This window comes from Sarcophilus harrisii, chromosome 2, assembly GCF_902635505.1.
Source record: "Sarcophilus harrisii chromosome 2, mSarHar1.11, whole genome shotgun sequence".
NCBI classification, from domain to species: Eukaryota; Metazoa; Chordata; class Mammalia; order Dasyuromorphia; family Dasyuridae; genus Sarcophilus; species Sarcophilus harrisii.
The window spans coordinates 466,365,495-466,388,650 of NC_045427.1; the positions used below are offsets into that span (position 1 = coordinate 466,365,495).

Sequence of the window (23,156 nt, forward strand, 5' to 3'; positions counted from 1 at the left end):
TTCAGTCTTCTAATCCTTAATTCCATCCTCCTATTTTTCTTCACTATAAGTTCAACTATTTAATTATACTTTTATGTCTCTAGGTACCCATTATTAAGCTAACAGATTCTTTCACTGAAGTAAAAGTTGATATCAGCTTTAATGTACAGAATGGAGTGAAAGCCGCCCAACTTATCAAAGATTTTACCAAGGTTAGAAAATATTATTGGGAATATGGGCTTAGAAAATTACTTTTGGTTTAAGTGTAGCTTATAGTAAAAATGTAATTTTTAAAAGGATTCTCATATGGTATTTATCAGAAATAATTTTGTTGAATATTGATGGTTAAATATTGAAACTGTTAACTCGAGTGGATCTTGCTGCCCAAACTGTCCTTAGTTTCATAGTTTATTCTCCAGAAGAGCTTTCTTTGAAATAGAAGAAACCCTTATTATCTCTCTTTTGGACAATTGCAATAAATTTCAACATTTTCCTTCTCTGTTCAGTCCTCTTATATTGCTCCACAGGCTTGGTCATGCCATTCTCCTCTCAAGAAGTTTCAGTGAGTCCCTAGTACTTTTGGGATAAAAGTCCGTAACAATTTATTCTCCACTTATCTTTTCAAACTTATTTCACATACTTCTCATACCTTTTATTTTCATTACAAAGGAACCTATTTGCTTGTTCCCCATATAAGATATTCCACCTCCTATATCCTGTGCTTCTGTATAAGCTGTCTATCTTTCTTGCAATGTTCTTCTTCCTTGTTTCTATTTCTTGGAATATTTATCTGATTTCCAGGCTTGCTTAATTGCCCTGTTGTCAAAGAAACATTCTGTGACAATCCTCAGACATCAAAGTTATCTTCCTACTTAAATTACCATATGTTTATTTTGTTCATATTTTATGTTTACTTTTGCATAAGTTGATTCTCCCTGGGGAAATAGTCTAGGTTCTTAAGGGTAGAGATTTTTGTTTTTCTCTGCACTTTATCATCTAGCAAAGAATTGTGCTTAAGTCAATGTTTGTTAAATGAATGAATACATTACTAATGAATTTCACCACCTTCATTCTCTCTTGATGATGAAAACTGAGTTGGAAGGGGCTTCTATTCCCTTGCCTTCATGGAGGGAGATGCTTACATCATTCCATTTAAATGGTATCCATTTACTATATATAGTTTTTTATAATTTACAAAGAGATGTCATTATTGGGTATCTCCATTTTATAAAAAAAGAGATTGAATCTTAGATAAATTGATTTTTACCTACAGTCTCGCAATAAATATGTCACATCGAGTCCTGGAACCCAGGACTTCTGACACCAAATTCCATGCTCTTTTTATGTTGTTAACCTATTCCAGAATTTAATTCCCAAGTCATATTTAATCAGTTTTTCAACCAAATATTTTTTCTTGTGATAGTTCTTGAGCCCATTTTCCTTAGTTCTTTTTAGAAGCAAATTTGGCTATTTTTTCTTCTTAGGTTGTATGTTTCAGGCATTTTGTGACATTTAAATTAAACTTTTAGACTTTTCTTCTTCAGTAGTCTTCAATAGCTCTTCTTTAAAAAAAAAAAAAATTCTTTTTATTTATCTTTTATGTTTCTACAACTTGTTTTTGCAATTCGGGGTAGCTAACTTTGAATTTGCCTGTTGAGTACAACATAATTTTTAATATATCATAATTTTTTTAAATGCCTCTTTGCATTTGGAATTGTAAATCCAAATTAATTGTAATTGTAATTGGATTGATTGGAATCTAAGTAAAACAGTTCCTTGAAATTCTGCCAATCCAGTTTTTTGGAATGCCTAGAATTTTCACCAACATTTTCCCCAGGAGGTACTAAACACATTGCATTCCAATAGTAGGCACTCTTATAGATAATTATTTGAATGATTGAGTCTATTTTGTTTTTTGGTCATTCCCAAAGTTCTTGAGGTTTTTCTAGGAATTGATCAAAATATAACTATGTTTCTTTTTTTCAGAAATATCCTGTATTACCTTACCTGGTTTTAGTATTGAAACAGTTCTTATTACAGAGGGACCTTAACGAAGTGTTCACAGGTGGAATTGGTTCTTATAGCCTCTTTTTAATGGCAGTCAGTTTTCTTCAGGTGAGTGATAAGGAACATTCTATATCCATATGTGTTATAATTTCAGGCATACTTATATATTTTTTTAAATTAAGCTCTAATTAGTTGTTTACATGACTTTGAATGTCATAAAGCTTTTAAAAGATGAACATTAAAATATGCATATATTTCAGTAAATCATAGGTACTGAGAAATATTAAGAAAAAGAAGAACCATATTTGTATGTTTTTTCTATTTTTGGTTCTATATAAATTTGTATGTATTTGATGATTTTCATTGGACCATTTTGCCACCCATAAATATAGTCTGATTTTCATAAATTTTAGGTATGTAGCTGAATTAATATAGCTATTTAATGGATTAAAGGAAATAGTTTTTTCTCTTATGCTATTTGTTTTTGTTTAGTCTGTTTTTGCCTTCTTTAATTTAGTGTTATCTTGAAAAATGCCAACCAAGTATGTGCCAATTATATGAATTTTCATAGAATCTAGGTTCTTTTTTTTATGGTTACATAGTTTTTTATTGCTATCAGCATATTCTGGCCATAAAGTAATATACAACTCTTTATAATTAAAACTTAATTATTTGAATTAGGACACTCCAGCCAATAAGAGCAAATACTAGAAAAATTTTCTTTGTGTTTAGGATGTGAACTCATATAGTCTTAATCACACCACCATTGTATGAAAACTACACACCATTAATGTAGTAACCTGACTTACCATATTTATGGTTCCAGCTCTAAAAGAGCTTAACTCTAAAAGAGTTAAGTTTCTAACCCTTATGGCTACCATAATACTGAACAGCCAAATCTCCATCCCTTCAAATGGACACCTGTGTTTATTGCAGTGCTTAGTGTAAACTTAGCTTATAATGTGGTCTTTATGGTTAATGTATGGATTGTTTAGAGATTCTGTCAAATTCAGATTATCTTAATACTTTTTGGATTTTGAGCTTCAACCCAAATTGGACTCAACCTGCATAATATGGCTTGTACACTTGTGTCTCCACACTTCTGCTTATGCAGTTTCTGAAATATCTTGTATCTTCCTCTTTGCTTTTAAAGCCCAACTTAAATATCATCTCTGTGTGAAGAATTCTCTGATTTCTTTGATGGTAACAAGCAGTTTCATCTGATTTCACATAGCATTTTGTTCTGCATTTTTATTTTGTACCTAACATGGCATATTATATACATACATATATATATAATAAATTAATATTATATATTATTATTATATATATTATATATGTCATACTCTCATTAGACTATAACCTCTATGAACACAGGGTCCTTTATGAGGCTTATCAGACTGGCTCTTATGTAATTTTTGCATCTTCTCCAGTTTCTAATACAGTGCTTTATATAAATATAAATGCTCTTTTAAAATTCCATAAAGATGTAGTATTTTTTTATTTCTTAGACTCCAAGGAAGAATCAAAAAAATTTGTTCTTTTTTTCCTTCTGCCCAGCTGCATCCCAGGGAAGATGCTTGCATACCCAATACCAACTATGGTGTTCTCTTAATAGAATTTTTTGAGTTGTATGGACGTCACTTCAATTATCTCAAGACTGGCATCCGGATAAAGGATGGTGGTTCATATGTGGCCAAAGATGAAGTGCAGAAAAATATGCTGGATGGTTACCGGCCATCAATGCTGTATATTGAAGATCCCTTACAGCCAGGTATTAAAGTTGTTAGATTTTTTGGAACCTATAGAAAATGAGTAATCAGTTTATTGTAGCTTGAAATTATTTTTCTTATGAGGTGCAGAGCAAGAGAATAACTTCCATATCAGTTTGGAGTAGATCTTCTATACACCTTTTTATTCATTATGTGATGTACAGTTGTGTGGTATATTTGGTAATTTTTTTTCTGAACCATTTTTTCCTTTGCATCTAACAAGATTTCAACTAGGACTTTGATATGTTATACTTTAATATATGATTAGTGTAAAGATAGTTAATGGCAATGAGAATTATAGGTATATAGCTGAATTAATAAATATAGCTGTTTAATGGATTAAAGAGGTGATTTTGTTCTTTTGTGCTATTGTTTTTATTTAGTCTGTTTTTGCCTTTTTAAATTTGGTATTATCTTAAAAAGTACCCACAAAGTACCTTTTCCCTTAGATTTTCATTGTTACATTATTTTATATCCAATTTTTGTATTGGTAGTCATTTAAAATGCTATCCTTTTTCATCAGTCATTCTTTCTTAGACATTTTGACAATGAGTGATGGGGCATTTTGGTGGTGTAGTAGATAGAATACCAACTCTGGAGTGAGGGGGCCTGAGTTCAATTTTGGCATCAGACATTTAACACTTCCTAGTTGTGTGATCCTAAGCAAGTCATTTAACCTCAATTAATTTTGGGGGAAGTATACAAGAACAAAAAAGACAATAAGGAACGGTACTCACTAGTGAAATTTAAAAGAAGTAGCTATAGTTCAGGAAACTTCAACTTCACTAGTATCTAGAGATCTTTTAAAGCTATATTCCTGTAAAAATTTCTGATTTAGTCTTGTTTTCTCCTTTGGAAAAAAGGAGAAGAAACTTAGAAATTGTAATGATGTTAGAATTTTGAGGAAAGCCATAGGCCTGTTCCTTTTGGCTTATGTTTATTTCTTAACCTATGATATAATCTTCAAAACAATTTGAAGTCATCTGAAGATGCCTTAAAAATAAGTACTGGATTGTGATAGATATATTCAGAGATTTGGTATAGAATCATTTTTATTTTTATTTTATTTTTTTTATTTAATAGCCTTTTATTTACAGGATATATACATGGGTAACTTTACAGCATTAACAATTGCCAAACCTCTTGTTCCAATTTTTCACCTCTTACCCCCCCACCCCCTCCCCTAGATGGCAGGATGACCAGTAGATGTTAAATATATTAAAATATAAATTAGATACACAATAAGTATACCTGACTAAAACGTTATTTTGCTGTACAAAAAGAATCAGACTCTGAATTATTGTACAATTAGCTTGTGAAGGAAATCAAAAATGCAGGTGTGCATAAATATAGGGATTGGGAATTCAATGTAATGGTTTTTAATCATCTCCCAGAGTTCTTTTTCTGGGCATAGCTAGTTCAGTTCATTACTGCTCCATTAGAAATGATTTGGTTGATCTCGTTGCTGAGGATGGCCTGATCCATCAGAACTGGTCATCATCTAGTATTGTTGTTGAAGTATATAATGATCTCCTGGTCCTGCTCATTTCACTCAGCATCAGTTCATGTAAGTCTCTCCAGGCCTTTTGGTATAGAATCATTTTTAAAAATAGGTAGCCAAAATTTTGAATGTAGTTCACACTGGCTTATTATATAATATAAGATGAAATATAATTTCAGCTTTTATAATTTTAAATCAAGTAAACAGTAAAACTTTACTACATTTATGTATACATTTATTTTTAAGGTAATGATGTTGGAAGGAGTTCATATGGTGCCATGCAAGTGAAACAGGCTTTTGATTATGCATATGTTGTTTTGAGTCATGCAGTATCACCAATAGCAAAGTACTATCCCAACAACGAAACTGAAAGGTAAAAGTAGAATTAAAATCAGTGGATCGAATCAAGTCATGAGTTCTATATTTTTGTATTCTAATCTGTTTTTCTTTTTAAAATATTTTCAGCATATTAGGTAGAATAATTAGAGTGACAGATGAAGTGGCTACATATAGAGATTGGATATCAAAGCAATGGGGCTTGCAGAATAGACCTGAACCTTCATGCAATGGTAAGATTTTCTATATTTATTTAATCTTACATGGACTCTTATACATTGTGCATATTTATGGGAAGAAACGTTTTCCAATTTCTTACCACTCTTTCAGGAAACGGTGTTACCTTGATAGTAGATAATCAGCAGTTAGATAAGTGTAACAATAATCTATCTGAAGAGAATGAATCCCTGGGAAAATGTAGAAGTAAAACTTCGGAATCTCTTAGTAAACACTCTTCAAACTCTTCATCAGGTCCAGTGTCTTCCTCTTCTGCCACGCAGTCCAGTTCTAGTGATGTTGTAAGTATTTAAATATAAACATTTTTTGGAATTAGTTCTATTGTGCTAACAGTATTTGAACATTTATAGCTCATTTTTTGATTACTGAATAATATCTAGGCATTTAATTATTAAATTATTTGTTGATTAGTTTTTGGTGGTCCATTTATTTAATCGTTTTCTTTTTGACCAATAAGTTTGAATTTAATATTTGAATTTTACAGAGGATATTAAAATACTCCTACTAAGGAAAGCAAAAAGTGAAATTTTCATTCATTTAAAAAATGAGTTAGTCAGCAAATAATATTATTTATGTATACATAAATATGCATACTCAAGATCAAAATGCATGTTTTCTGTTTCCTCTGAAATTCTCAGAAGTCTCAAGGTGAAGTCAAAGATGCTTTCAAGAGTAAGTAGAGCAGCCACAAAACAGAAAAATTAGAAATTGTGTAACCTATGATTGCCAATAGAGGAGACACTTTATAGGGCTTAGAGGAAAGACAGAGAAAGAAAAGGGAAAAAAAAAGGTTGCACAGAAACCAGGGGCTTACAGTGAGACAGTAATATGGGGCCCATAAACATTGAAGTTTGCAGTAATAGGTCTGAATAATTGAAATTTTTTTTCCTTTAAATTTTTTCCCCTCTCAATTACTTATGACATTCTTTTAAAAAATAATTTTGAATTCCAAATTCTTCCCCCCACCATTGGGAAGATAAGCAATTTGATTGATATAGGTTATATATGTGCATTTGTATAAAACACTTTCATACTAGTCATATAGTAAAAGAAAATAGATCAAAAAACATTAAAAAGAAAATAAAAAATAATATGCTGTGATCAGCATTCAGATTCCATCAGTTCTTTTTCTGGAGGTTACTAGCATTTTTTATCATAAGTTCTTTGGAATTGTCTTTGATCTTTCTATTGCTGAGAATAGCTAAGTCATTCATATTGATCATCATATAATATTGCATTTACTATGTACAGTGTTTTGTTTTTGCTCACTTCACTTTTGCATCAGTTTATGTAATATATCTTGCTAGATTTTTCTAAAAGCATTCTGCTCATCATTTCTTTCCATCAGAATCATATGCCACAATTTATTCAGCCATTGTTCAATTGGTAAACATCCTTCCAGTTTCCAATTTTTTTGTCATCACAAAATGAACTGCTATAAATATTATTGTATATAAAGGTCTCTTTCCATTTTTCTTTGATCTCTTTGGGACAAAGACCTCTAGTGGTGGTATTGTTGAATCAGAGTTTATATTCAGTTCATCAACTGAGCATTTTTAATCATAGAATATCAGAAATTTAAAGAGCTTTAGCAATTACCTAGTTCAATTCCATCATTTTATATATAATCTAGATTCAAAGAGAAGAAACTTTTGTTGGTGATAGAGCCAGAACTAGAACTCAAGTCTTCTAAGAGGCAACATGGGGTAATGACTGTACTTTGAGTCGGAAATATTGGGTTTTAAGTCCTGTTTCTGATACTAATTCTGTGATCATACATGACTCATTTAACCTTGGTAAGCTTTAGTTAGTTAGATAAATGAGGAGGCTGGATTATATAAATTATATGGATAAATATGGATTATATAAATTGCCTATAAGGTTTCTTCTAGCTTTAAATCTTTAATCCTGTAATCCTAATTTTTAGTCCAAAATTCATCATGTTACAACATGCCATTGTTGCTGACTTTTGAAGCTCCATTCAAGGGGAAATAACAGAAGCTAAGGATTGAATAGGGTTTTAATTATGTTTGAAAATGAATAGGAGCCCCTTTACTTACTTAGAAGTTTCTTAAACTTGGTAGTTAAATTTAGAGGCAAAAATTAAGTTCTTAAAAAAAAAAAAAACTATTAAAAAACCCCAACCAAAACCTTGTCAGTTCTAGGAATTCTTTTAGAACTCTTAACTTCTAAAAGAATTTATTTAGTCCAAAGGACATTTGTTGTTGAAATATAATTTTATTATTTTCTCTTGATACTGAACATTTTAACTGCTAAATATTCAAACCAGTGTGTGATTTGTGTTAAGGATTCTGATGCAACACCATGCAAAACATCTAAGCAGCTGATTTGTCGTCAGTCTACTGTGAACAGAGTGGGATCACAAGAAGCATCTTTGGAATCCTCCCAATCAGGAGGGAAAATACAAAACAACCAAGCTCCTAATTCAGCCAATAGCACTAACAAATCTCAGGTATGTGAAATTTCTATTCTAATCATTATTCATCTTTTAATACAGAATATTTTTATGGAATATTTTAATGTTAAATATGAAAGGTATGAATTATTTAAATAAAAGTCTATTTAAAGAAAATTATTTTAAAATTTATTTTGTCAGTGTATAAAATTCCACTGTACAATGGGTACTTAATAAGACTCTTCCTAATGATAGAGCTCTTTCTGAATTAACACAATTTACACTAAATCTAGTACCTTAAATGGGCCACTCATTTCTATAGAAAGACTACCATAATGTTTCAAAGTGATACTAATTATCATAAGCATCTTTGCATAGCACTATAATATGGTTTATACATAGCCTTCTTTGGTTACTTTGGAGTTTTATGTGTTTGTTGATATGAAGTGCTGAGCTCTGAATTGAACAAACTATTGTTAGTTAGGAGTGGTTACCTTTGACTTGACTTTGACTTACCCAAGTCTTTAAGTTGTCTAAAAATTGCTGTGTCCATGAATAGAAAATCAGAATTTAAGGAAAAAAAAAAAAGATGTTTTCTATATATAGTAATATGACAAGGAGACCATTGTTAGCAAGGAACAACACATGACAAAGTAAATAGCAGACTATAAAATTAGAAATAAGAAATAAAAGCACAGAAGTGATTTTTATATCTAAAAGTATCACTATATTACATTACAGTACAATAAAAGTTGTTCTTAATTCCTCAGACTCATTTAAAAATGAATATTATTCATATTGTACTTTGTAAAAAGAAAGTGTCACAAAAAGTTATGTAAAAGAACTCTGGCCAGACTTTGTGGCATATGCCTGTAATCCCTGCTATATTGGAGGAGGCCAAGACTTGTAGATTGTGTGAGCTTGGGAGTTCTGAGCTACTAAACTAAGCAAAGTTTAATGCCAGTGTGATGGACTCTCCTGGGAGTGGTCACCAGGCCACTTCAGGAAGGACAAACCAGTGCAGGTTTTGATTTGAACAAATAAAAGAACAGTTTAAAGTTCTGATGCTTATCAGCAGTGGGATTAGGTTTATGAGTGATTGCTACACCAGGTGAAATAGGAAGAAAAATCTTAGAGAGAGAGAAATGACTTAATTTTGAATAGTGTTCAATAAATGAGGTATGATAGAAAAATTTTGAAAGTTTGGTCAACTCTTTTTGTTTCTGTTGAAGCTTTTTGTTCTTACCTAACATTCATTTCTGAATATAATTGTGCCTCGTCCTCTTCTGAACTAGAGAATATTTCCTTGGCCAGCAAAATTAATTCAACAATTCAGGAAAATCAGTCAAAATATTGGCCCTATGTGACAGGAAAATTATATGTAGCATTCCATATATTTTTTTTTTCATTTCTCATGTAGCTCCCTGCCCCCACTCATGCACAGTGAAGGGAATATACAATATAATTTAAATCCCATACTTATTTTCTTATGCTGTTGTCTTGTGGTCCTCTTTTGGTAACATGTGGTCAGGGAGAAATTTTAATGTTGGCATAAGTAGAACATTATTAGGAAGGTAGATCCGTATTTGTAGGCCGTGGATTAAATTTATTTGCTTAAACTACTTCTTTAGTAAAGATTAAATATTAAAGTTTTAAGTATATCAAATTAATGTAGTATTAAAAGATCACTATTACAGTATCTTTTTAACTCTTTTTGAAGACTTGGATGTTAAATGTTTTCTAATGATGATAATCATTGCTATTATTTAAACATGGATTGATATCTAGGACTGTTTTCTGTTTTAATATAAGATATTCATTATTTTTTTCCCCTCTTTTCTACAGCATGGATCAGCAAGGTTATTTCGTTCTTCCAGCAAAGGCTTCCAAGGTACAACTCAAACAAGCCATGGCACCTTGATGACAAACAAACAGCATCAAGGCAAATCAAATAATCAGTATTACCATGGCAAAAAGAGGAAACACAAGAGGGACGCAGCCCTTTCAGACCTTTGTAGATAGTTACCAATTTTATGATTGACTGTTCTTCTGTGTGCAATGATCTCATGCTACACGATAGTTTGATAGCAACTCCTGGGATTCATTCAGGAGCTTCAGACTGTTCAGACGTTGATTAGCAACTGCATTTTTTTCCCAGCTCGCCACGGAATGGATCATGAAGACTGACAACTACAAAAACAAAAAGGAAAAAAAAGGCTGCTCATTTGATAAGTCATATGCTATACAACAGGGTCATTTTAAGATTTAAAAGCTTGAATGTAAAATAAATATATATCCCATCAGCTTTATGCTGAATTGTAGGGGTAGTATTCAGTGTGTGTAGGGGGTGGTATAAACAAAAACTAAAAGTTTAAAAGGAGGGGGGAAGGAGAAAAAATGTATTTTGTGAGAAAACCAGATTTAAAAGGTGAAAGTGATTTGTGCATGATTTTTTTTTATTATTTTTGCATATATTTACCATTTTATTGTGTGTATATATATAGAAAACCATATTATAGGAAATTGACATTTGTAATAGTGGATTTGTTAATACTTTTTACATAACATTACTGTTTAAATTGTAAACAGAATTTTCTCAGGATTAGTTTGAAAAATAATCTGAATTGTCATCTTAACATCCATATGTAGGAACGTGATTAGTTCTGTTATTCAGAATTTGTTTTCCTCAGCATTGAAATGAATTAATAGAACACTTGTGACCTGCTGCAAAAGTTTTTCCTCAAAAAAGAAAAGATTTATGGTGGCAAATGAAGTTTATTTTATTTTGTAAAATGTGTACTATGTATTTTTGTGTAAACACTGAAAAAACTATAGTCATCTCTGATAATTAGCTTGCAACTATTTCCTATAGTGCCCTTGTCTTTGGCAGTGGGCAGTTACACTACTTTGTTTTTCTTTGCAGTCTTTTTTTTCTTCCTAAAAAGGAAAAAAAAAGCCACCTGAATGTTGTCCATTCTTGTTGCAGTAAAAAAAAAAAAAACAAAAAACAAAAAACAAAACAAAAAAAAAACCTCAGCTCGAGTTCTACAAACATTTGCATGCCAGCTTCTTTAATCTTCGTGCTTGCGTGTACTTGTTTTTCTCATTCTTTCTTCTTTTTTAAATTCATGCTAAACTTCTGTGGGAGAGAATAACTGTTTAAGCTTTAATGAAATCATACTTATAAAACTATTTTCTTATACTCCACTTTATGCTTTTGGTATTGTTTATCTTTAAAAATTAAATGGTCTTTGATAAAGGACATATTTCGTATTGCCTTATTAAGACCAAACACTTCTTGTCATCCCATTCTTTATCCTGCCCTTTTCATTGAATTGTTACCTTTAATTAAAACTTTTTTAAACATTGGCTTGTTTTAATCATACTGTAAATTTAGGTTATGGTCAATTGAATGCCTTGAGTGCAAATGAGATGTAAAATTCTGTTATTCACCACATGTTGAGTTTGAAACTGAGCTGGGGAAAAATTGAACATAATAGAATGTTAAATAGCTTTTATGAAAATGCTTCCTTGAAAGGGAAAAGTGCTTCTACATTCATCATCAATGTGTATGACTATTATATAATGAAGCCATTCCTGAGATGAGGATCTTTTATATGCATATATATGTATACGTATATGTATTCATATTACATGTGTGTATATATATATATACACACACATACACACATATATATATACATATATATACAGATCTATAGGCTTTTAAAATTTTCTTTTATATACAGTTACAAAGTACCAGACCAACCAGACAGTAATGGACACTATTAGTGCAACAACTTTTTAAATAAAATAATGCTAAAATATGACCAAAACCAATGTCATCACTGAAATCAATATTTCAATATGTTAGTGTTTTACTTCAAAAAGGAAAAGTACGTTCCAAAAGATGGAAACTCATAACACTTACCTTGTATAAACAGTATAAGAGTTTTAAATATGATGTTAATTTGACAATGTTTTAAATTTTAGATTCACATTTTGTTCAGATCAACTAATTTTTATCAACAGGATGTTGAGCTTTTGTTTATAGAAACTAGTTCAAGTCATACCACATGATGCATAATCACAGTATTTATTTTGTTTTTTTTTTTTGTTTTGTTTGTTTTTTTTTAGATTATTGTGAATGTGTAGACTTTTGTTTACTGCTTAGGGAGAAATTATTTATAAAATTATATAATCCAGTATTAGCTGCTATTAGCAAACTGTTTCAGATATATAAAACTTGCAAAGATCTGTGTTGCATTGGCCACACTGACTTTTTTTTGTTGTTGTTGTTTTGTTTTTGTGTTTTAAAGAATCACCCTCATTGTTGAAAGCAAATGTACTCTTAGGGTGCAGGTATTAGTGTTTCAATAAGCATGTGATTATTTTAAGGTGGTGGTAGCGGGAAGATAATCTTGATTCCATTGGGAATCTTAGGTTTGCCTCAATTTATGGTTTTCATAAATTTATTGGAAAAATCGCTTTTCCTGGACTGCTCAAGTTTCTTTTTGGTAAACAGTATCTTTCTAAAAGACAAAAAAAAAAGCATGAAGGAAAATTGAGGTGTGTGTTACATTTCCTCAAATGACCAGCATTGTATTCGTAAATACTGTATATCTTGCAAATCTTTATTTAAAAAGGACAGTTGAACTGTTCATTTTTCAATCTGAAGTAAAATACTTTCAAGAACTTTTAGTTTGCCTGCTCATTTGTCTTGTACATTTCATCTCTGTATTTGACCTCCGTCTAATTCCTTTTTGAGTTTCAATATTTTGTGCAGATTTTGTGACTGAAAAAATAAATGTTTCATCTAAATATTGTAGTTCATCAGCATCCTTGAAACATTTTTCTTTGCAGTATTGTAGAACTGGATATTTACAAATTATTCCTGTTTGTGTCATCAAAAGTTTATTTTTGTTGATTGTGTTTGTGCTTCATGTGTGTCTAGCTGCATTTAAAATTTTAATAGAAATGAGATAATGGTTCTTTGAAGTGCTGAAGCATCAAGAATTATAAATATAGATTTTGGATGATTATATTTTGATATTGCTTAAAGGCTGTTTATACACTTTAAAGAATTCAGTTAAAGTGTCAATATTTGCAAAGGATGAAGAGACCAGGTGTTCTGCTTTGGAGAGATATATTGCATTTGGTTTCTTTCATAGGTTGTTAGAGTTATAAAACCTACTGGTTTTATGTCTAGCTGTCTTTGAACCCTCCCAGAGGGTTGAATGTCTATTTGTGCCTCTTTGATTTGCTTTCTAGTTGCTTGCTCCTCTTTGAGCTTGCTCCTGAGATTTAGGTTTCATTTGCTTGGGTTCCATTTTTCCTCAACTAAGTCTTCATGGTTCATCAGAGCAAAGCATGGGCAAGGAAGACTTTCCTTTTTCTCTTTCCTTTGGAGCTTTATATTACCATGGGTTTTCTTCCCACCCTCCTATCCCACCCTTACCCTCCCAGCCCCAGTAATGGTAAGTGTTATACTTCCCTAATCTATGAACTAGTTTTTGGGTTATAAATTAATGTGACCTGTAAATAGCAGAACCATAGTGCTGTGATTTGTTCTTTGCAAGAGCCTTTATAACTAGGATGACCAGGGTAATTTTATTGATGTTGTGTTGAAATGTTCAGAAACCATTATTAATAGGTTTCTGTAAGTTTTGTTGGTATTTTCATTATTTATGATGATATCCTGTTAATTGTTTTAAATTTGATCCACAGTTGGAAACTTATGGTTGCCTTCAATTATAGCATGCTATTGATTTTTAAAAATCACTTTGATATTAAAAAATAAGGGGGAAAATTCAGTTATAACTAGGGAATGTTCCTAGGAAAATGGATATTTCTGAACTAAATTTTTAAAAATTAATGTCAGACTTTTTTCTTCTAATAATTAAAAATTTCCAAACTGATAAATCATAAAAATGATTAAAGCAACAACCAGAAAAACTTGCTATTTCCTCTCATTGACCAGCTCTGTTAACTGTGTATGAGTGGAAAGCATAGTTCTGATTATCAATTTTATATAATAAATATACTGATAGCCAGGACTTCATGAATGGCTGGTGCACATTTATTTGAATAGGAAAAAGTCAAATTAAAATTTTGCATTGCAGTTTTTGCCAGTGAAGTAATTGATTTAGTGAAACATTTCAGTAATAATGTAGCATAAATATTGAAACAAATATTTGTATAAGTGTTTCATTGAAAATGCTGTGTTTGCTTTTCCTCAGGTTCTAAACCTTTACTTTGAGATTTAGATCACTCTTCAGTCTGACAGAAATGGAAGTTTTGTGGAAAATAAGTGTTTAAAATTGTAATATGCTGTTTGATTTAACATAACCAAGGAACAAGCCAGATTTCACTGTGAAAGTTACTTATATGGTTAACAACTTTGTTTCTCTATGATGTCTTTTTTCTTATTGATAGTATTAAATGTTTTTAATACTGTTGTCAGAGCTAGGTCTTATAAGCTTTCAACTTACCTTCAAACCTCAAACAACAGATTAATCAATTTTTTTTCCATCAGAGAGAGTGATCCAAATATAGGTCAAAGCTGTTATTAGCAAGAAAGCCTTATTTTTTATAGGCTGGTTTGGATAAAATACCTAGAGCCTAATATCAAAAACTAAAAATTCTTTTAGTAATGTCTGATATTTTGTTTCCCCGATCTCTTTTTTAAAGCATTTTAGCTTTTAAGGTTTGTACTTTAAAGTGCGTGCCTTAGTATTGCTTAAAATGGCCCATGGTTCAAAACCTCTGATCTAGAGCTGTAGGAAGAACTAAAATGCTAGTGACAGTGAGTGGTCGCCTTGCTGTTGTTGCTTCAGCAAGCATGGGCTTGTTTGTAATTTGCTGAAAGAAGTTGTAGCTGTATGAATGAATCCCAAACAGGTACTTTACTGGGGGCAGTGTGAAAACTAGGTGTCCTCTTAATTTGTGTATTGAGTCAAAGTTTCTATTTCAAGTGATTATCTGTGTATCTGTATTCATCTCAAGACCTAAAATGTCAAATAAAATCCTTGCAGATCCATAGCCTTTGCTACTTTTTGTTGAATCCGTTTCCATGTGGTATGATGTAAGGGGTGGGGGGGAGGCCATTACCAGATGCTGGTTAACAATTTTAACGAGTAGTTATATTCATGTTCGCTTTATTCCTTTGTCCTATACATACTATAATTCTTTGAGATAATTACAAATAATAAAGTATATGGGTGGTACTATAATACAAAGTCACAAAATGGGAGGAGGGAACTTCATCAGGAGAAATTTTATCCCTAAAGATAGCAATTTTATTAAATTCTTACCATTCAGAGATGAGTCTTACATGAAATTAAGGAATTAGACAGGTAAGCATTTTGATACCCCTGGGAATAGCTTATTGTGTGACAGTTCTTTATCCAGAATCTTTAAAGAAGAGAGCTTATTGATTATCTGTCAAATTCTTTAGGCTGAAAGTTTTGTTCATGTTATTTTGGGATTTCCACATAATAAAGCTTCAATTACATTTAGCTCTTTGTCATAGTTTCCCTTTTCACTTAGTTGCCTAAAATTACTTTGTAACTTCTAACCTTAGGATTTAAGATTCATTACTGCTTTCTTGTATATAATTTTTTACATACATTAAATTTGGAGACCCTTTAAAATTATAAATCTTTATAATCCTGACCCTGGGAATTTTGGCTACAAAATTCAAAGTTACTCATTCCCCTTGATAATTTCAGTCTTGTTTGATTTTAAATGCCAGAGGTATAAGAATAAAGTGTGACTATTCAAATCTGTCATCTTCTGGTATCAGAATTGGTGAAGGAACATCCAGAGAATCCTATTATAGTTGAATATTTCATTGAATGTACACACACTTGGCAAGTTTGGATTTTAATCAATACTTTTTGCTTATTTCCTTCTCTGATTAGTGTTGCCTTCAGTTCTAAGAAATGCAGACTCCTGTGAAGTGTTGGAGGTTTGAATCGTCCTGAAAGCTTCCAAGTTTTATCTAGTTACAACTGCAGCGAGACACTGAGGAATCCACCGCAGCAAGAGATTTAATACAAATGATTTACTAAAGTTCAACATTTCCTGAGGTCATTTAATTGGGCAGCAATTATGAATATTATGAAAGAATTGCACATCTTGTCTGGAAACTTTTTAAAGCTAACTACAGTTTCTTCAAAGATGCAAATTGTTTACCTTGAGAATTTTATAAATTGCATTTCTATGCAAATTTGTCCTCAGTGGTACCACCCATTTTCTTATTCATAATCTGTGATCCAATAAAGGCTCTGTGCTTTCATTCAGTTTTCAAGCATCTGTTATGAACCTTTGTGTAAAATTTGATAACTGTTTCTCCCCTGTTTTTCCTCATCTGTTCTATAAATGACATTATTTTGTAATGATTATACTTAAGTGGAGATTATGATTTGCCTGGGATTTAGAAGTTAACCCATTATCTCTATAACATTTTCATCCCTTTAAAAAAAAGTAGCTTTAGGATACAACTAGTTTGCTCTTGCCATTTCTATAAAAATTGGGATTTTTATATACTAATTAGTACCAGGACTTTGTTCAGAACCAGTAATAGCTAAGCAACATCATCCAATACCCCCAAATTAGTTATTAATGAACCCTACCACAACTTGATCAACTGCTTTGAAACACAGGACCATAATAACTTTTTAATACTATTTGAATGTATGTTTAAATAAAAAAAATTAACACCTTTATATAGAAATAGCTAAATCAAGCCTGACCTAGAAAGTTTTCTACCTTGACAAATACAAATTACAAATGAACAGTTATTCATGATATAATCCTTAATTAGTCAACCTAATGGAAAGAAACAGTAAATAATCCCCAAACTGGTTGACTTTGTAACACTCAAGTATAAGACTTGCCAATAACTTACTATTTGTTAAAAGTGTTAAAGACCAGATTCTTTTTCAGGACTAAGGCCCCTTTGAGGCTCCTTCAATTCTGAGATTTTGTGAATACATATGCTTTATGCTTAAACCTGGTCTCTGATTGATTTGGCAAAAATACCTTATCTGGATAATGAAGAAATCACTATTAAGTGATGAAGTGGATCAAGAGAAGTCATTCATGTATGACGAAAAGTTAACCATGTAATGTGACAATTTCATGGAAAAAAAAAGCCTAATCAAGTTGATCTTAGTGATATATTTTTTCAAAATATGGATAACTTTTGGTATCCCAAAGGCATCAGTGTTGTAACTGCACTCCTTGCAGGTTTGGACTTTTTGTTTATTTTATCCACATAATTTGTATCAGTGCACTTTAGAGGATAAATATACTAAGAATAATTTGAAGAGATAAGTTTTGATCCATAAATGCTTGGGCAACTTTGAGAATGACTTGATTTTTAAGATAAATAGGACCCTTTCACAGTAATATTAAAAGTTATGAGATTCTCAGTGTTAAGTATAAAGTATTATTCCAATGCACTTATTGACTGGAGGTTAGAGTTCAACAAGTTTAGATAATTCTTTGCTGAGCCATTCTTTGTAGTTTTTTTTTTTTTTAAGACAAACTTACTTGAACTAATTGGCTACTTTTAAAAGTTTTTGTATTTGCTTTTCTATCATTTGATATTTTTTTTAGGATATAGATATAAAACATTGCTAACATAAGCAGTATTTCTAAAGTTTTTTTGAAACTCAATGCTTATAAAGTTAATAGTTTTATTAACACTATTTCTAGGAACTCTGTGTGTATAAATCAGAAGAAAAAACTCTTTAAATGATGGAAATTTGTTTTCATTTTCTTGTATTTCACAATGCCTGCACATTCATTTGCATGATTATCTTCCAAAAAATGTCTCTGCTAACATAGGGTGGATATGAAAATTTAATGGTAGGTAAAAGGAAAGAATTAGCCAAGAGCCAGAACCCACCCACAGCATCTGTTGACCGAATGGAAGCAAGGGAGAAACACACACACACACACACTCACACACACACACACACACACACACTTTTTAGGCATATTGAATCAAGGCTGTTTTCAGGAGAAATTTATTTTTCTTTCCTACTCAGGCAAAGCCATTTGTATTATTTGTATCCATGCCCTGCCCTCACTTGCTCTTTTTTCTACTCACTTCTCATTCTCTTGCAATCTGGTTTTTGTCCTTACCACTCTACTGAACCAGAGCTAACCACCCTAAATCAAATGGCCTTTTCTCTGTTCTTAGCCTTCTTGACCTCTTGGCAAACACCTTCTTTTGGATAATTCTCTCTTTCTTCGGCTTTAAAAAACAAACAAACCCCAAACAAACAAAAAACAACAGTGTCCTGATATTTCTATTTGATTAATAACTCTTTTACTGAATTATCTATTTCCTGCCCCCTAACCATGGGTACCCCAACATATTTCCAATCTTTGTTCTGGGCTAAATCAGCTCCAGTGGCTTGAATTAAATCAGCACAGTTGACTCCCAAATCCCTCTCCCACCCTAATGTTTAATTGAATTACAGTTCTGTGTCATATGCAGTAATAGGGAGGTTGAATTTGAACTCAGTGGACCTGTGTTTGAATCTAGTCTCTGCCATTTAACCTATGGGACCTTGGCCAAATTACAACCTCTGGGTCTCAGTTTCTTCATTTGTAAAAGGTCAAGGATGATCTTTAAAGGGCCTTTAGCTCTAAATTGGTGATCCTTTACCAACTGGTAACATCTCCAGGTGGATATTCCACAGGCAGCTAAAGCTCAACATGTTCAAAATGGAACTCATTATCTTCTCTCTGAACTGACTACTCCAAACTTGCCAGTGATTTTTTACCTAAATCCAATGATCTCTCTTGTTTTCCCCTAAGGCAATTAAGTGACTTGCCCAGGGTCACACAGCTAGGAAGTATTAAGTGTCTGGGGCAGGATTTGAACTCGGGACCTCCTGACTTCAGGGCTGGCATTCTTATCTACTGTGCCATTTAGCTGCCTCTTTTCAATCCATATTCTCCCTTCTCCTTTTTTGAATGTGTCTAACATTTGATACTGTTAACCATTCTTCTTGGGTTTTTGTGATTCCATTCTCTCCCGATTTTCCATACTGTCTAGGTATGTCTCAGTTTTCCTTGTTGGGTTATTATCCATGATTTGCCTCTGCCTATGCGTATGTGTGTGTGTGTGAATCCCAGAGCCCTCTTCTTTCAAGAACCAGTGCTTTCATTAAGTCCTCTGGGTCTAACATCTCCATGCAGATTTACATATCCAGTCATCTCTTGTGTTCCAGTTCTCTATATACTGGGACACATAGATGTCCCAAAGATATATGAAATTGAAACTAGTCAAAATAGATACTTATCTTCCCCTTGAAATTTCCCCTCTAGATTTCTGCTTTTGTTGAAAGGATAACCATTTTAGTCAACCAATATCAAAACCTTAGGTCATTATCAACTTCTCATATCCAATTAGTTGTTTTTTGTTTTTTTTTTTTTTTTTTTTTTTTTTTGTCAATTCTCTCTACAAAATCTTTTGCATCCATCCTCTTCTTTCTAACTCATCTGGCCAATATCTTAGTTCAATAGTCACCTTATTATGCCCCCTGCTTTGAGTCTCCTTTCTCGAATTCTTCATAGAGCTGCCAAAATCATCTTTCTAAAATAGGGATCTGACATTGAAACTCTCATGTTGAAAAACCATATTTTCCTTTAGCTACTAGGATAAAATACAAACCTCTCACTCTGGCATTTAAAATCCTTTGCAGTCCAGCTCTATTGTACCTTTTCAATCTTATTGCACTTTGTTTCCTTTCATGCATCTTATGTACTAGCCAAACTGGACTATTTGCTGTTCCTTAGCATTCCATCTCATTTCTATGCCTTTGCAAAGGAAGGAAGCAATTCCTCCATAATTTCTGTCTTTTTGAAACCTTAGATTCTCTCAAGGTTTAGCTCAGCAATTTGAAACTATGCCCAAAGGGCTATTAAATTGGGTATATACCCTTTGATCCAACAGTGTCTCTACTGGACCTGTATCCCAAAGACATAAAAAAAGGGAAAGGATCTATATGTGCAAAATTTGTAGCAGCCCTTTTTGTAGTGGCAAGAAACTGAGTGGATGCCCATCAGTTGGAGAATGGCTGAATAAGTTATGGTATATGAATGTTTGAAATATTATTGTTGTATAAGAAAGAACCAGCAGGATGACTTCAGAGAAGCCTGGAGAGATTTACAGGAACTGATGCTAAGTGAAATGAGCAGAACCAGGAGATCATTGTACACAGAAACAAGACTATATGATGATCCATTCTGATGGTTGTGGATCTTTTCAACAACAAGGTGACTCAGGCCAATTCCAAGGGGTTTGTGATGGAGAAAGCCATCTGCACCCAGAGTGAGGGGTGCATAGTCCAGAGAGAGGACTATGAGCAATGAATGTGGATCACAATATAGTATTCTCACTTTTTGTTGTTTGCTTTACATTTTGTTTTTCTTTTCATTTTTTCCCTTTTGATCTGATTTTTCTTGTGTACCATAATTGTGGAAATATTACTCATGTTTAACATATTGGATTATTTGCCATCTAGGGGAAGAGGTGAGGGGAAGGGAAAGAAAAACATTTGAAACACAAGGTTTTGCAAAAGTAAATGTTGAAAATTATCTATGCATATATTTGGAAAATAAACAACTTTAATAAAAAAAATAGGCTTAATTAACTCAGGTGCCACCTGTATTGAAGCCTTTTCTGATTTGTCCAGTAATTAGTGGCTCTCTCCAACCATTCTGGAAAGCAATTTGGAACTTCCCCCAAAGAGCTTTCAAACTGCATATCCTTTGATCCATCAGTGTTTCTCCCGGGACTGTATCCTAAGGAAATCAGAGAGGAGGGAAAAGGACCTACATGTGCAAAAATATTTGTGTTTGCTCTCTTTATGTGATGGCAAAGAGTTGGAAAATGAATAGATTCCCATCAGTTGAGGAATGGCTGAATAAGTTATGGTATATGAAAGTAATGGGATATTATTATTCTATAAAAAATGATTAACAAGCTGATTTCAAAAAGGCCTTGTAAGATTTACACAAACAGATGCTGAGTGAAACAAGCAGAACCAGGAATACATTGTACACAGTGATAGCAAGATTGTGTGATGATCATCTATGAAAGACTTGATTCTTCTTAGTGGTTCAATGATCCAAGACAATCCTAATAAAACTTTGGATAGAAAATGCCATATGCATCCAGAGAGAGAACTATGGAGACTGAATGTAAATCAATACAAGCTAGGTTCATTTTTTTTGTTTTTCCTTTTTGCTTTGATTTTTCTCTCCCAACATGATTCATAAAAAAAGTTTTTAAAAAAGAATGAATTTGTATAACCAGAAAAAAAACAAAATAAATTATTGTTTTAAAAAATAATTTTTATATTCAGTTCTGAATTTTCTTTCTACAGCCAGTTCCCAACTCAATGAGAAGACAAGCAATATGGTACCCATTATGCATGTGAAGTTATTAAAAAACATTCCATGTTGATCATATTGCAAAAATGCAAAAAAAAAAGTTTAAAAATATGCTTCAATTTGCATTCAAAGTTCATCAATTCTCTCTCTGAAGGTCAACAGCATTTTTAATCATGGAATTATTGTGAATCATTGTATTGATCAGAGTAGATAAGTCTTTCACAGTTGATTACCATTACAATATTGCTGTTATTGCATATAATATTCTAGTTCTTCTCACTTGTCTTTTCATCAACTCAGTTCTTTGAGATTTTTCTGAAACCCTTTCATCAATTCTTATAGTATCACAATAGTATTTCATCATAATCATATACCATGCCAAAGTAATTTTGGAGAGTAGGCATAAGCAACTAGAGGGATCTAGAAAGGTCTCATGGAGAAGGTGACACTGAAATTGAAGTCAATTGAAAAAAGCCTGAGAATTTTTTAAAATTTACTTATTAATTTTCAACATTTTATAAAATTTTGATTTCCATTTATTTTTTATTTCCTTCTGCCTCCCTAACAAGGCAAATAATCTAAGTATACATGTACAAAATGTATTTCCATATTGGTCATGTTTCTTGTAAAAGAAAAAACAGAATAAAAGGGAAAAGCCAAAAAAAGAAAAAGTGAAAATAGTATGCTTTGATCTGTATTCAGAACCATAATGCTTTTCCATTATGAATCTATTGGAATTGTATTGCTGAGAAGAACTAAGTCTATCATAGTTGATCATCACACAATGATGATGTACAATATTTTTTTGTTCTGCTCACTTAACTCAGAATCTTTTCAGGTTTTTCTGAAATCAGCCTGCTCATCATTTCTTAAAGCACAATAATATTCCATTACATTTATATACCACAACTTATTCAGCCATTCCCCAATTGATGGATATCTCCTTGATTTTCAATCCCCTTTGGCATCAAAAAGAGGGGTGTGTGTGTGTGTGTGTGTGTGTGTGTGTGTGTGTGTGTGAAAATGTGGGTCCTTTTTCAATTTTTATGATCTCTGTGATACAAACCTAGTAATGATATTGCTGGATCAAAGGATATGGGCAGTTTTATAGCCCTTTGAACCTAGTTCCAAATTGCTTTCCAGAATGGGTAGATCAGTTCACAACTCCATCAACAATATGTGAGTGTTCCAATTTTCCCAAAACCTTTCTAACATTAATCATTTTCCTTTTCTGTCATATTAGCTGATCTGATAAGTGTGAGGTGGTACCTCAGAGTTTTAATTTGCATTTCTCTAATCAAGTGATTTTAGAGCATTTTTATATGATTATAGATGGCTTTAATTTCTTCATCCGAAAAATGACTGTTCATATCCTTTGACCACTTTTCAACTGGGAATTGACTTATATTCTTATAAATTTAACTCAGCTTTCTATAATTTTAAAAAACATTTATCAGAATTATTATCAGAACATTTGCCATAAAATTTT

At 32.1% G+C, this 23,156-nt stretch overlaps 1 protein-coding gene across 5 annotated transcripts in view; it reads left to right on the forward strand.

Annotated features, from left to right (window-relative positions):
• TENT4B (terminal nucleotidyltransferase 4B) overlaps positions 1-16,559 on the forward strand; it is a 54,272-nt gene extending 37,713 nt beyond the window's left edge. For 3 of the 5 annotated variants that reach the window (XM_031954460.1, XM_031954459.1, XM_003757238.4), the window contains 8 exons: positions 84-191; positions 1,966-2,094; positions 3,547-3,760; positions 5,506-5,632; positions 5,725-5,828; positions 5,926-6,113; positions 8,141-8,305; positions 10,094-12,949. In XM_031954460.1, coding sequence (XP_031810320.1) covers positions 84-191; positions 1,966-2,094; positions 3,547-3,760; positions 5,506-5,632; positions 5,725-5,828; positions 5,926-6,113; positions 8,141-8,305; positions 10,094-10,270 — 1,212 coding nt within the window. In that variant the 3' untranslated portion in view covers positions 10,271-12,949. Of the gene's footprint in view, positions 1-83; positions 192-1,965; positions 2,095-3,546; positions 3,761-5,505; positions 5,633-5,724; positions 5,829-5,925; positions 6,114-8,140; positions 8,306-10,093; positions 12,950-16,170 lie in introns of those variants that run through there. The other 2 variants (XM_023494178.2, XM_023494179.2) reach the window with 2 other exon arrangements.
• Positions 16,560-23,156: the final 6,597 nt, after the last annotated feature.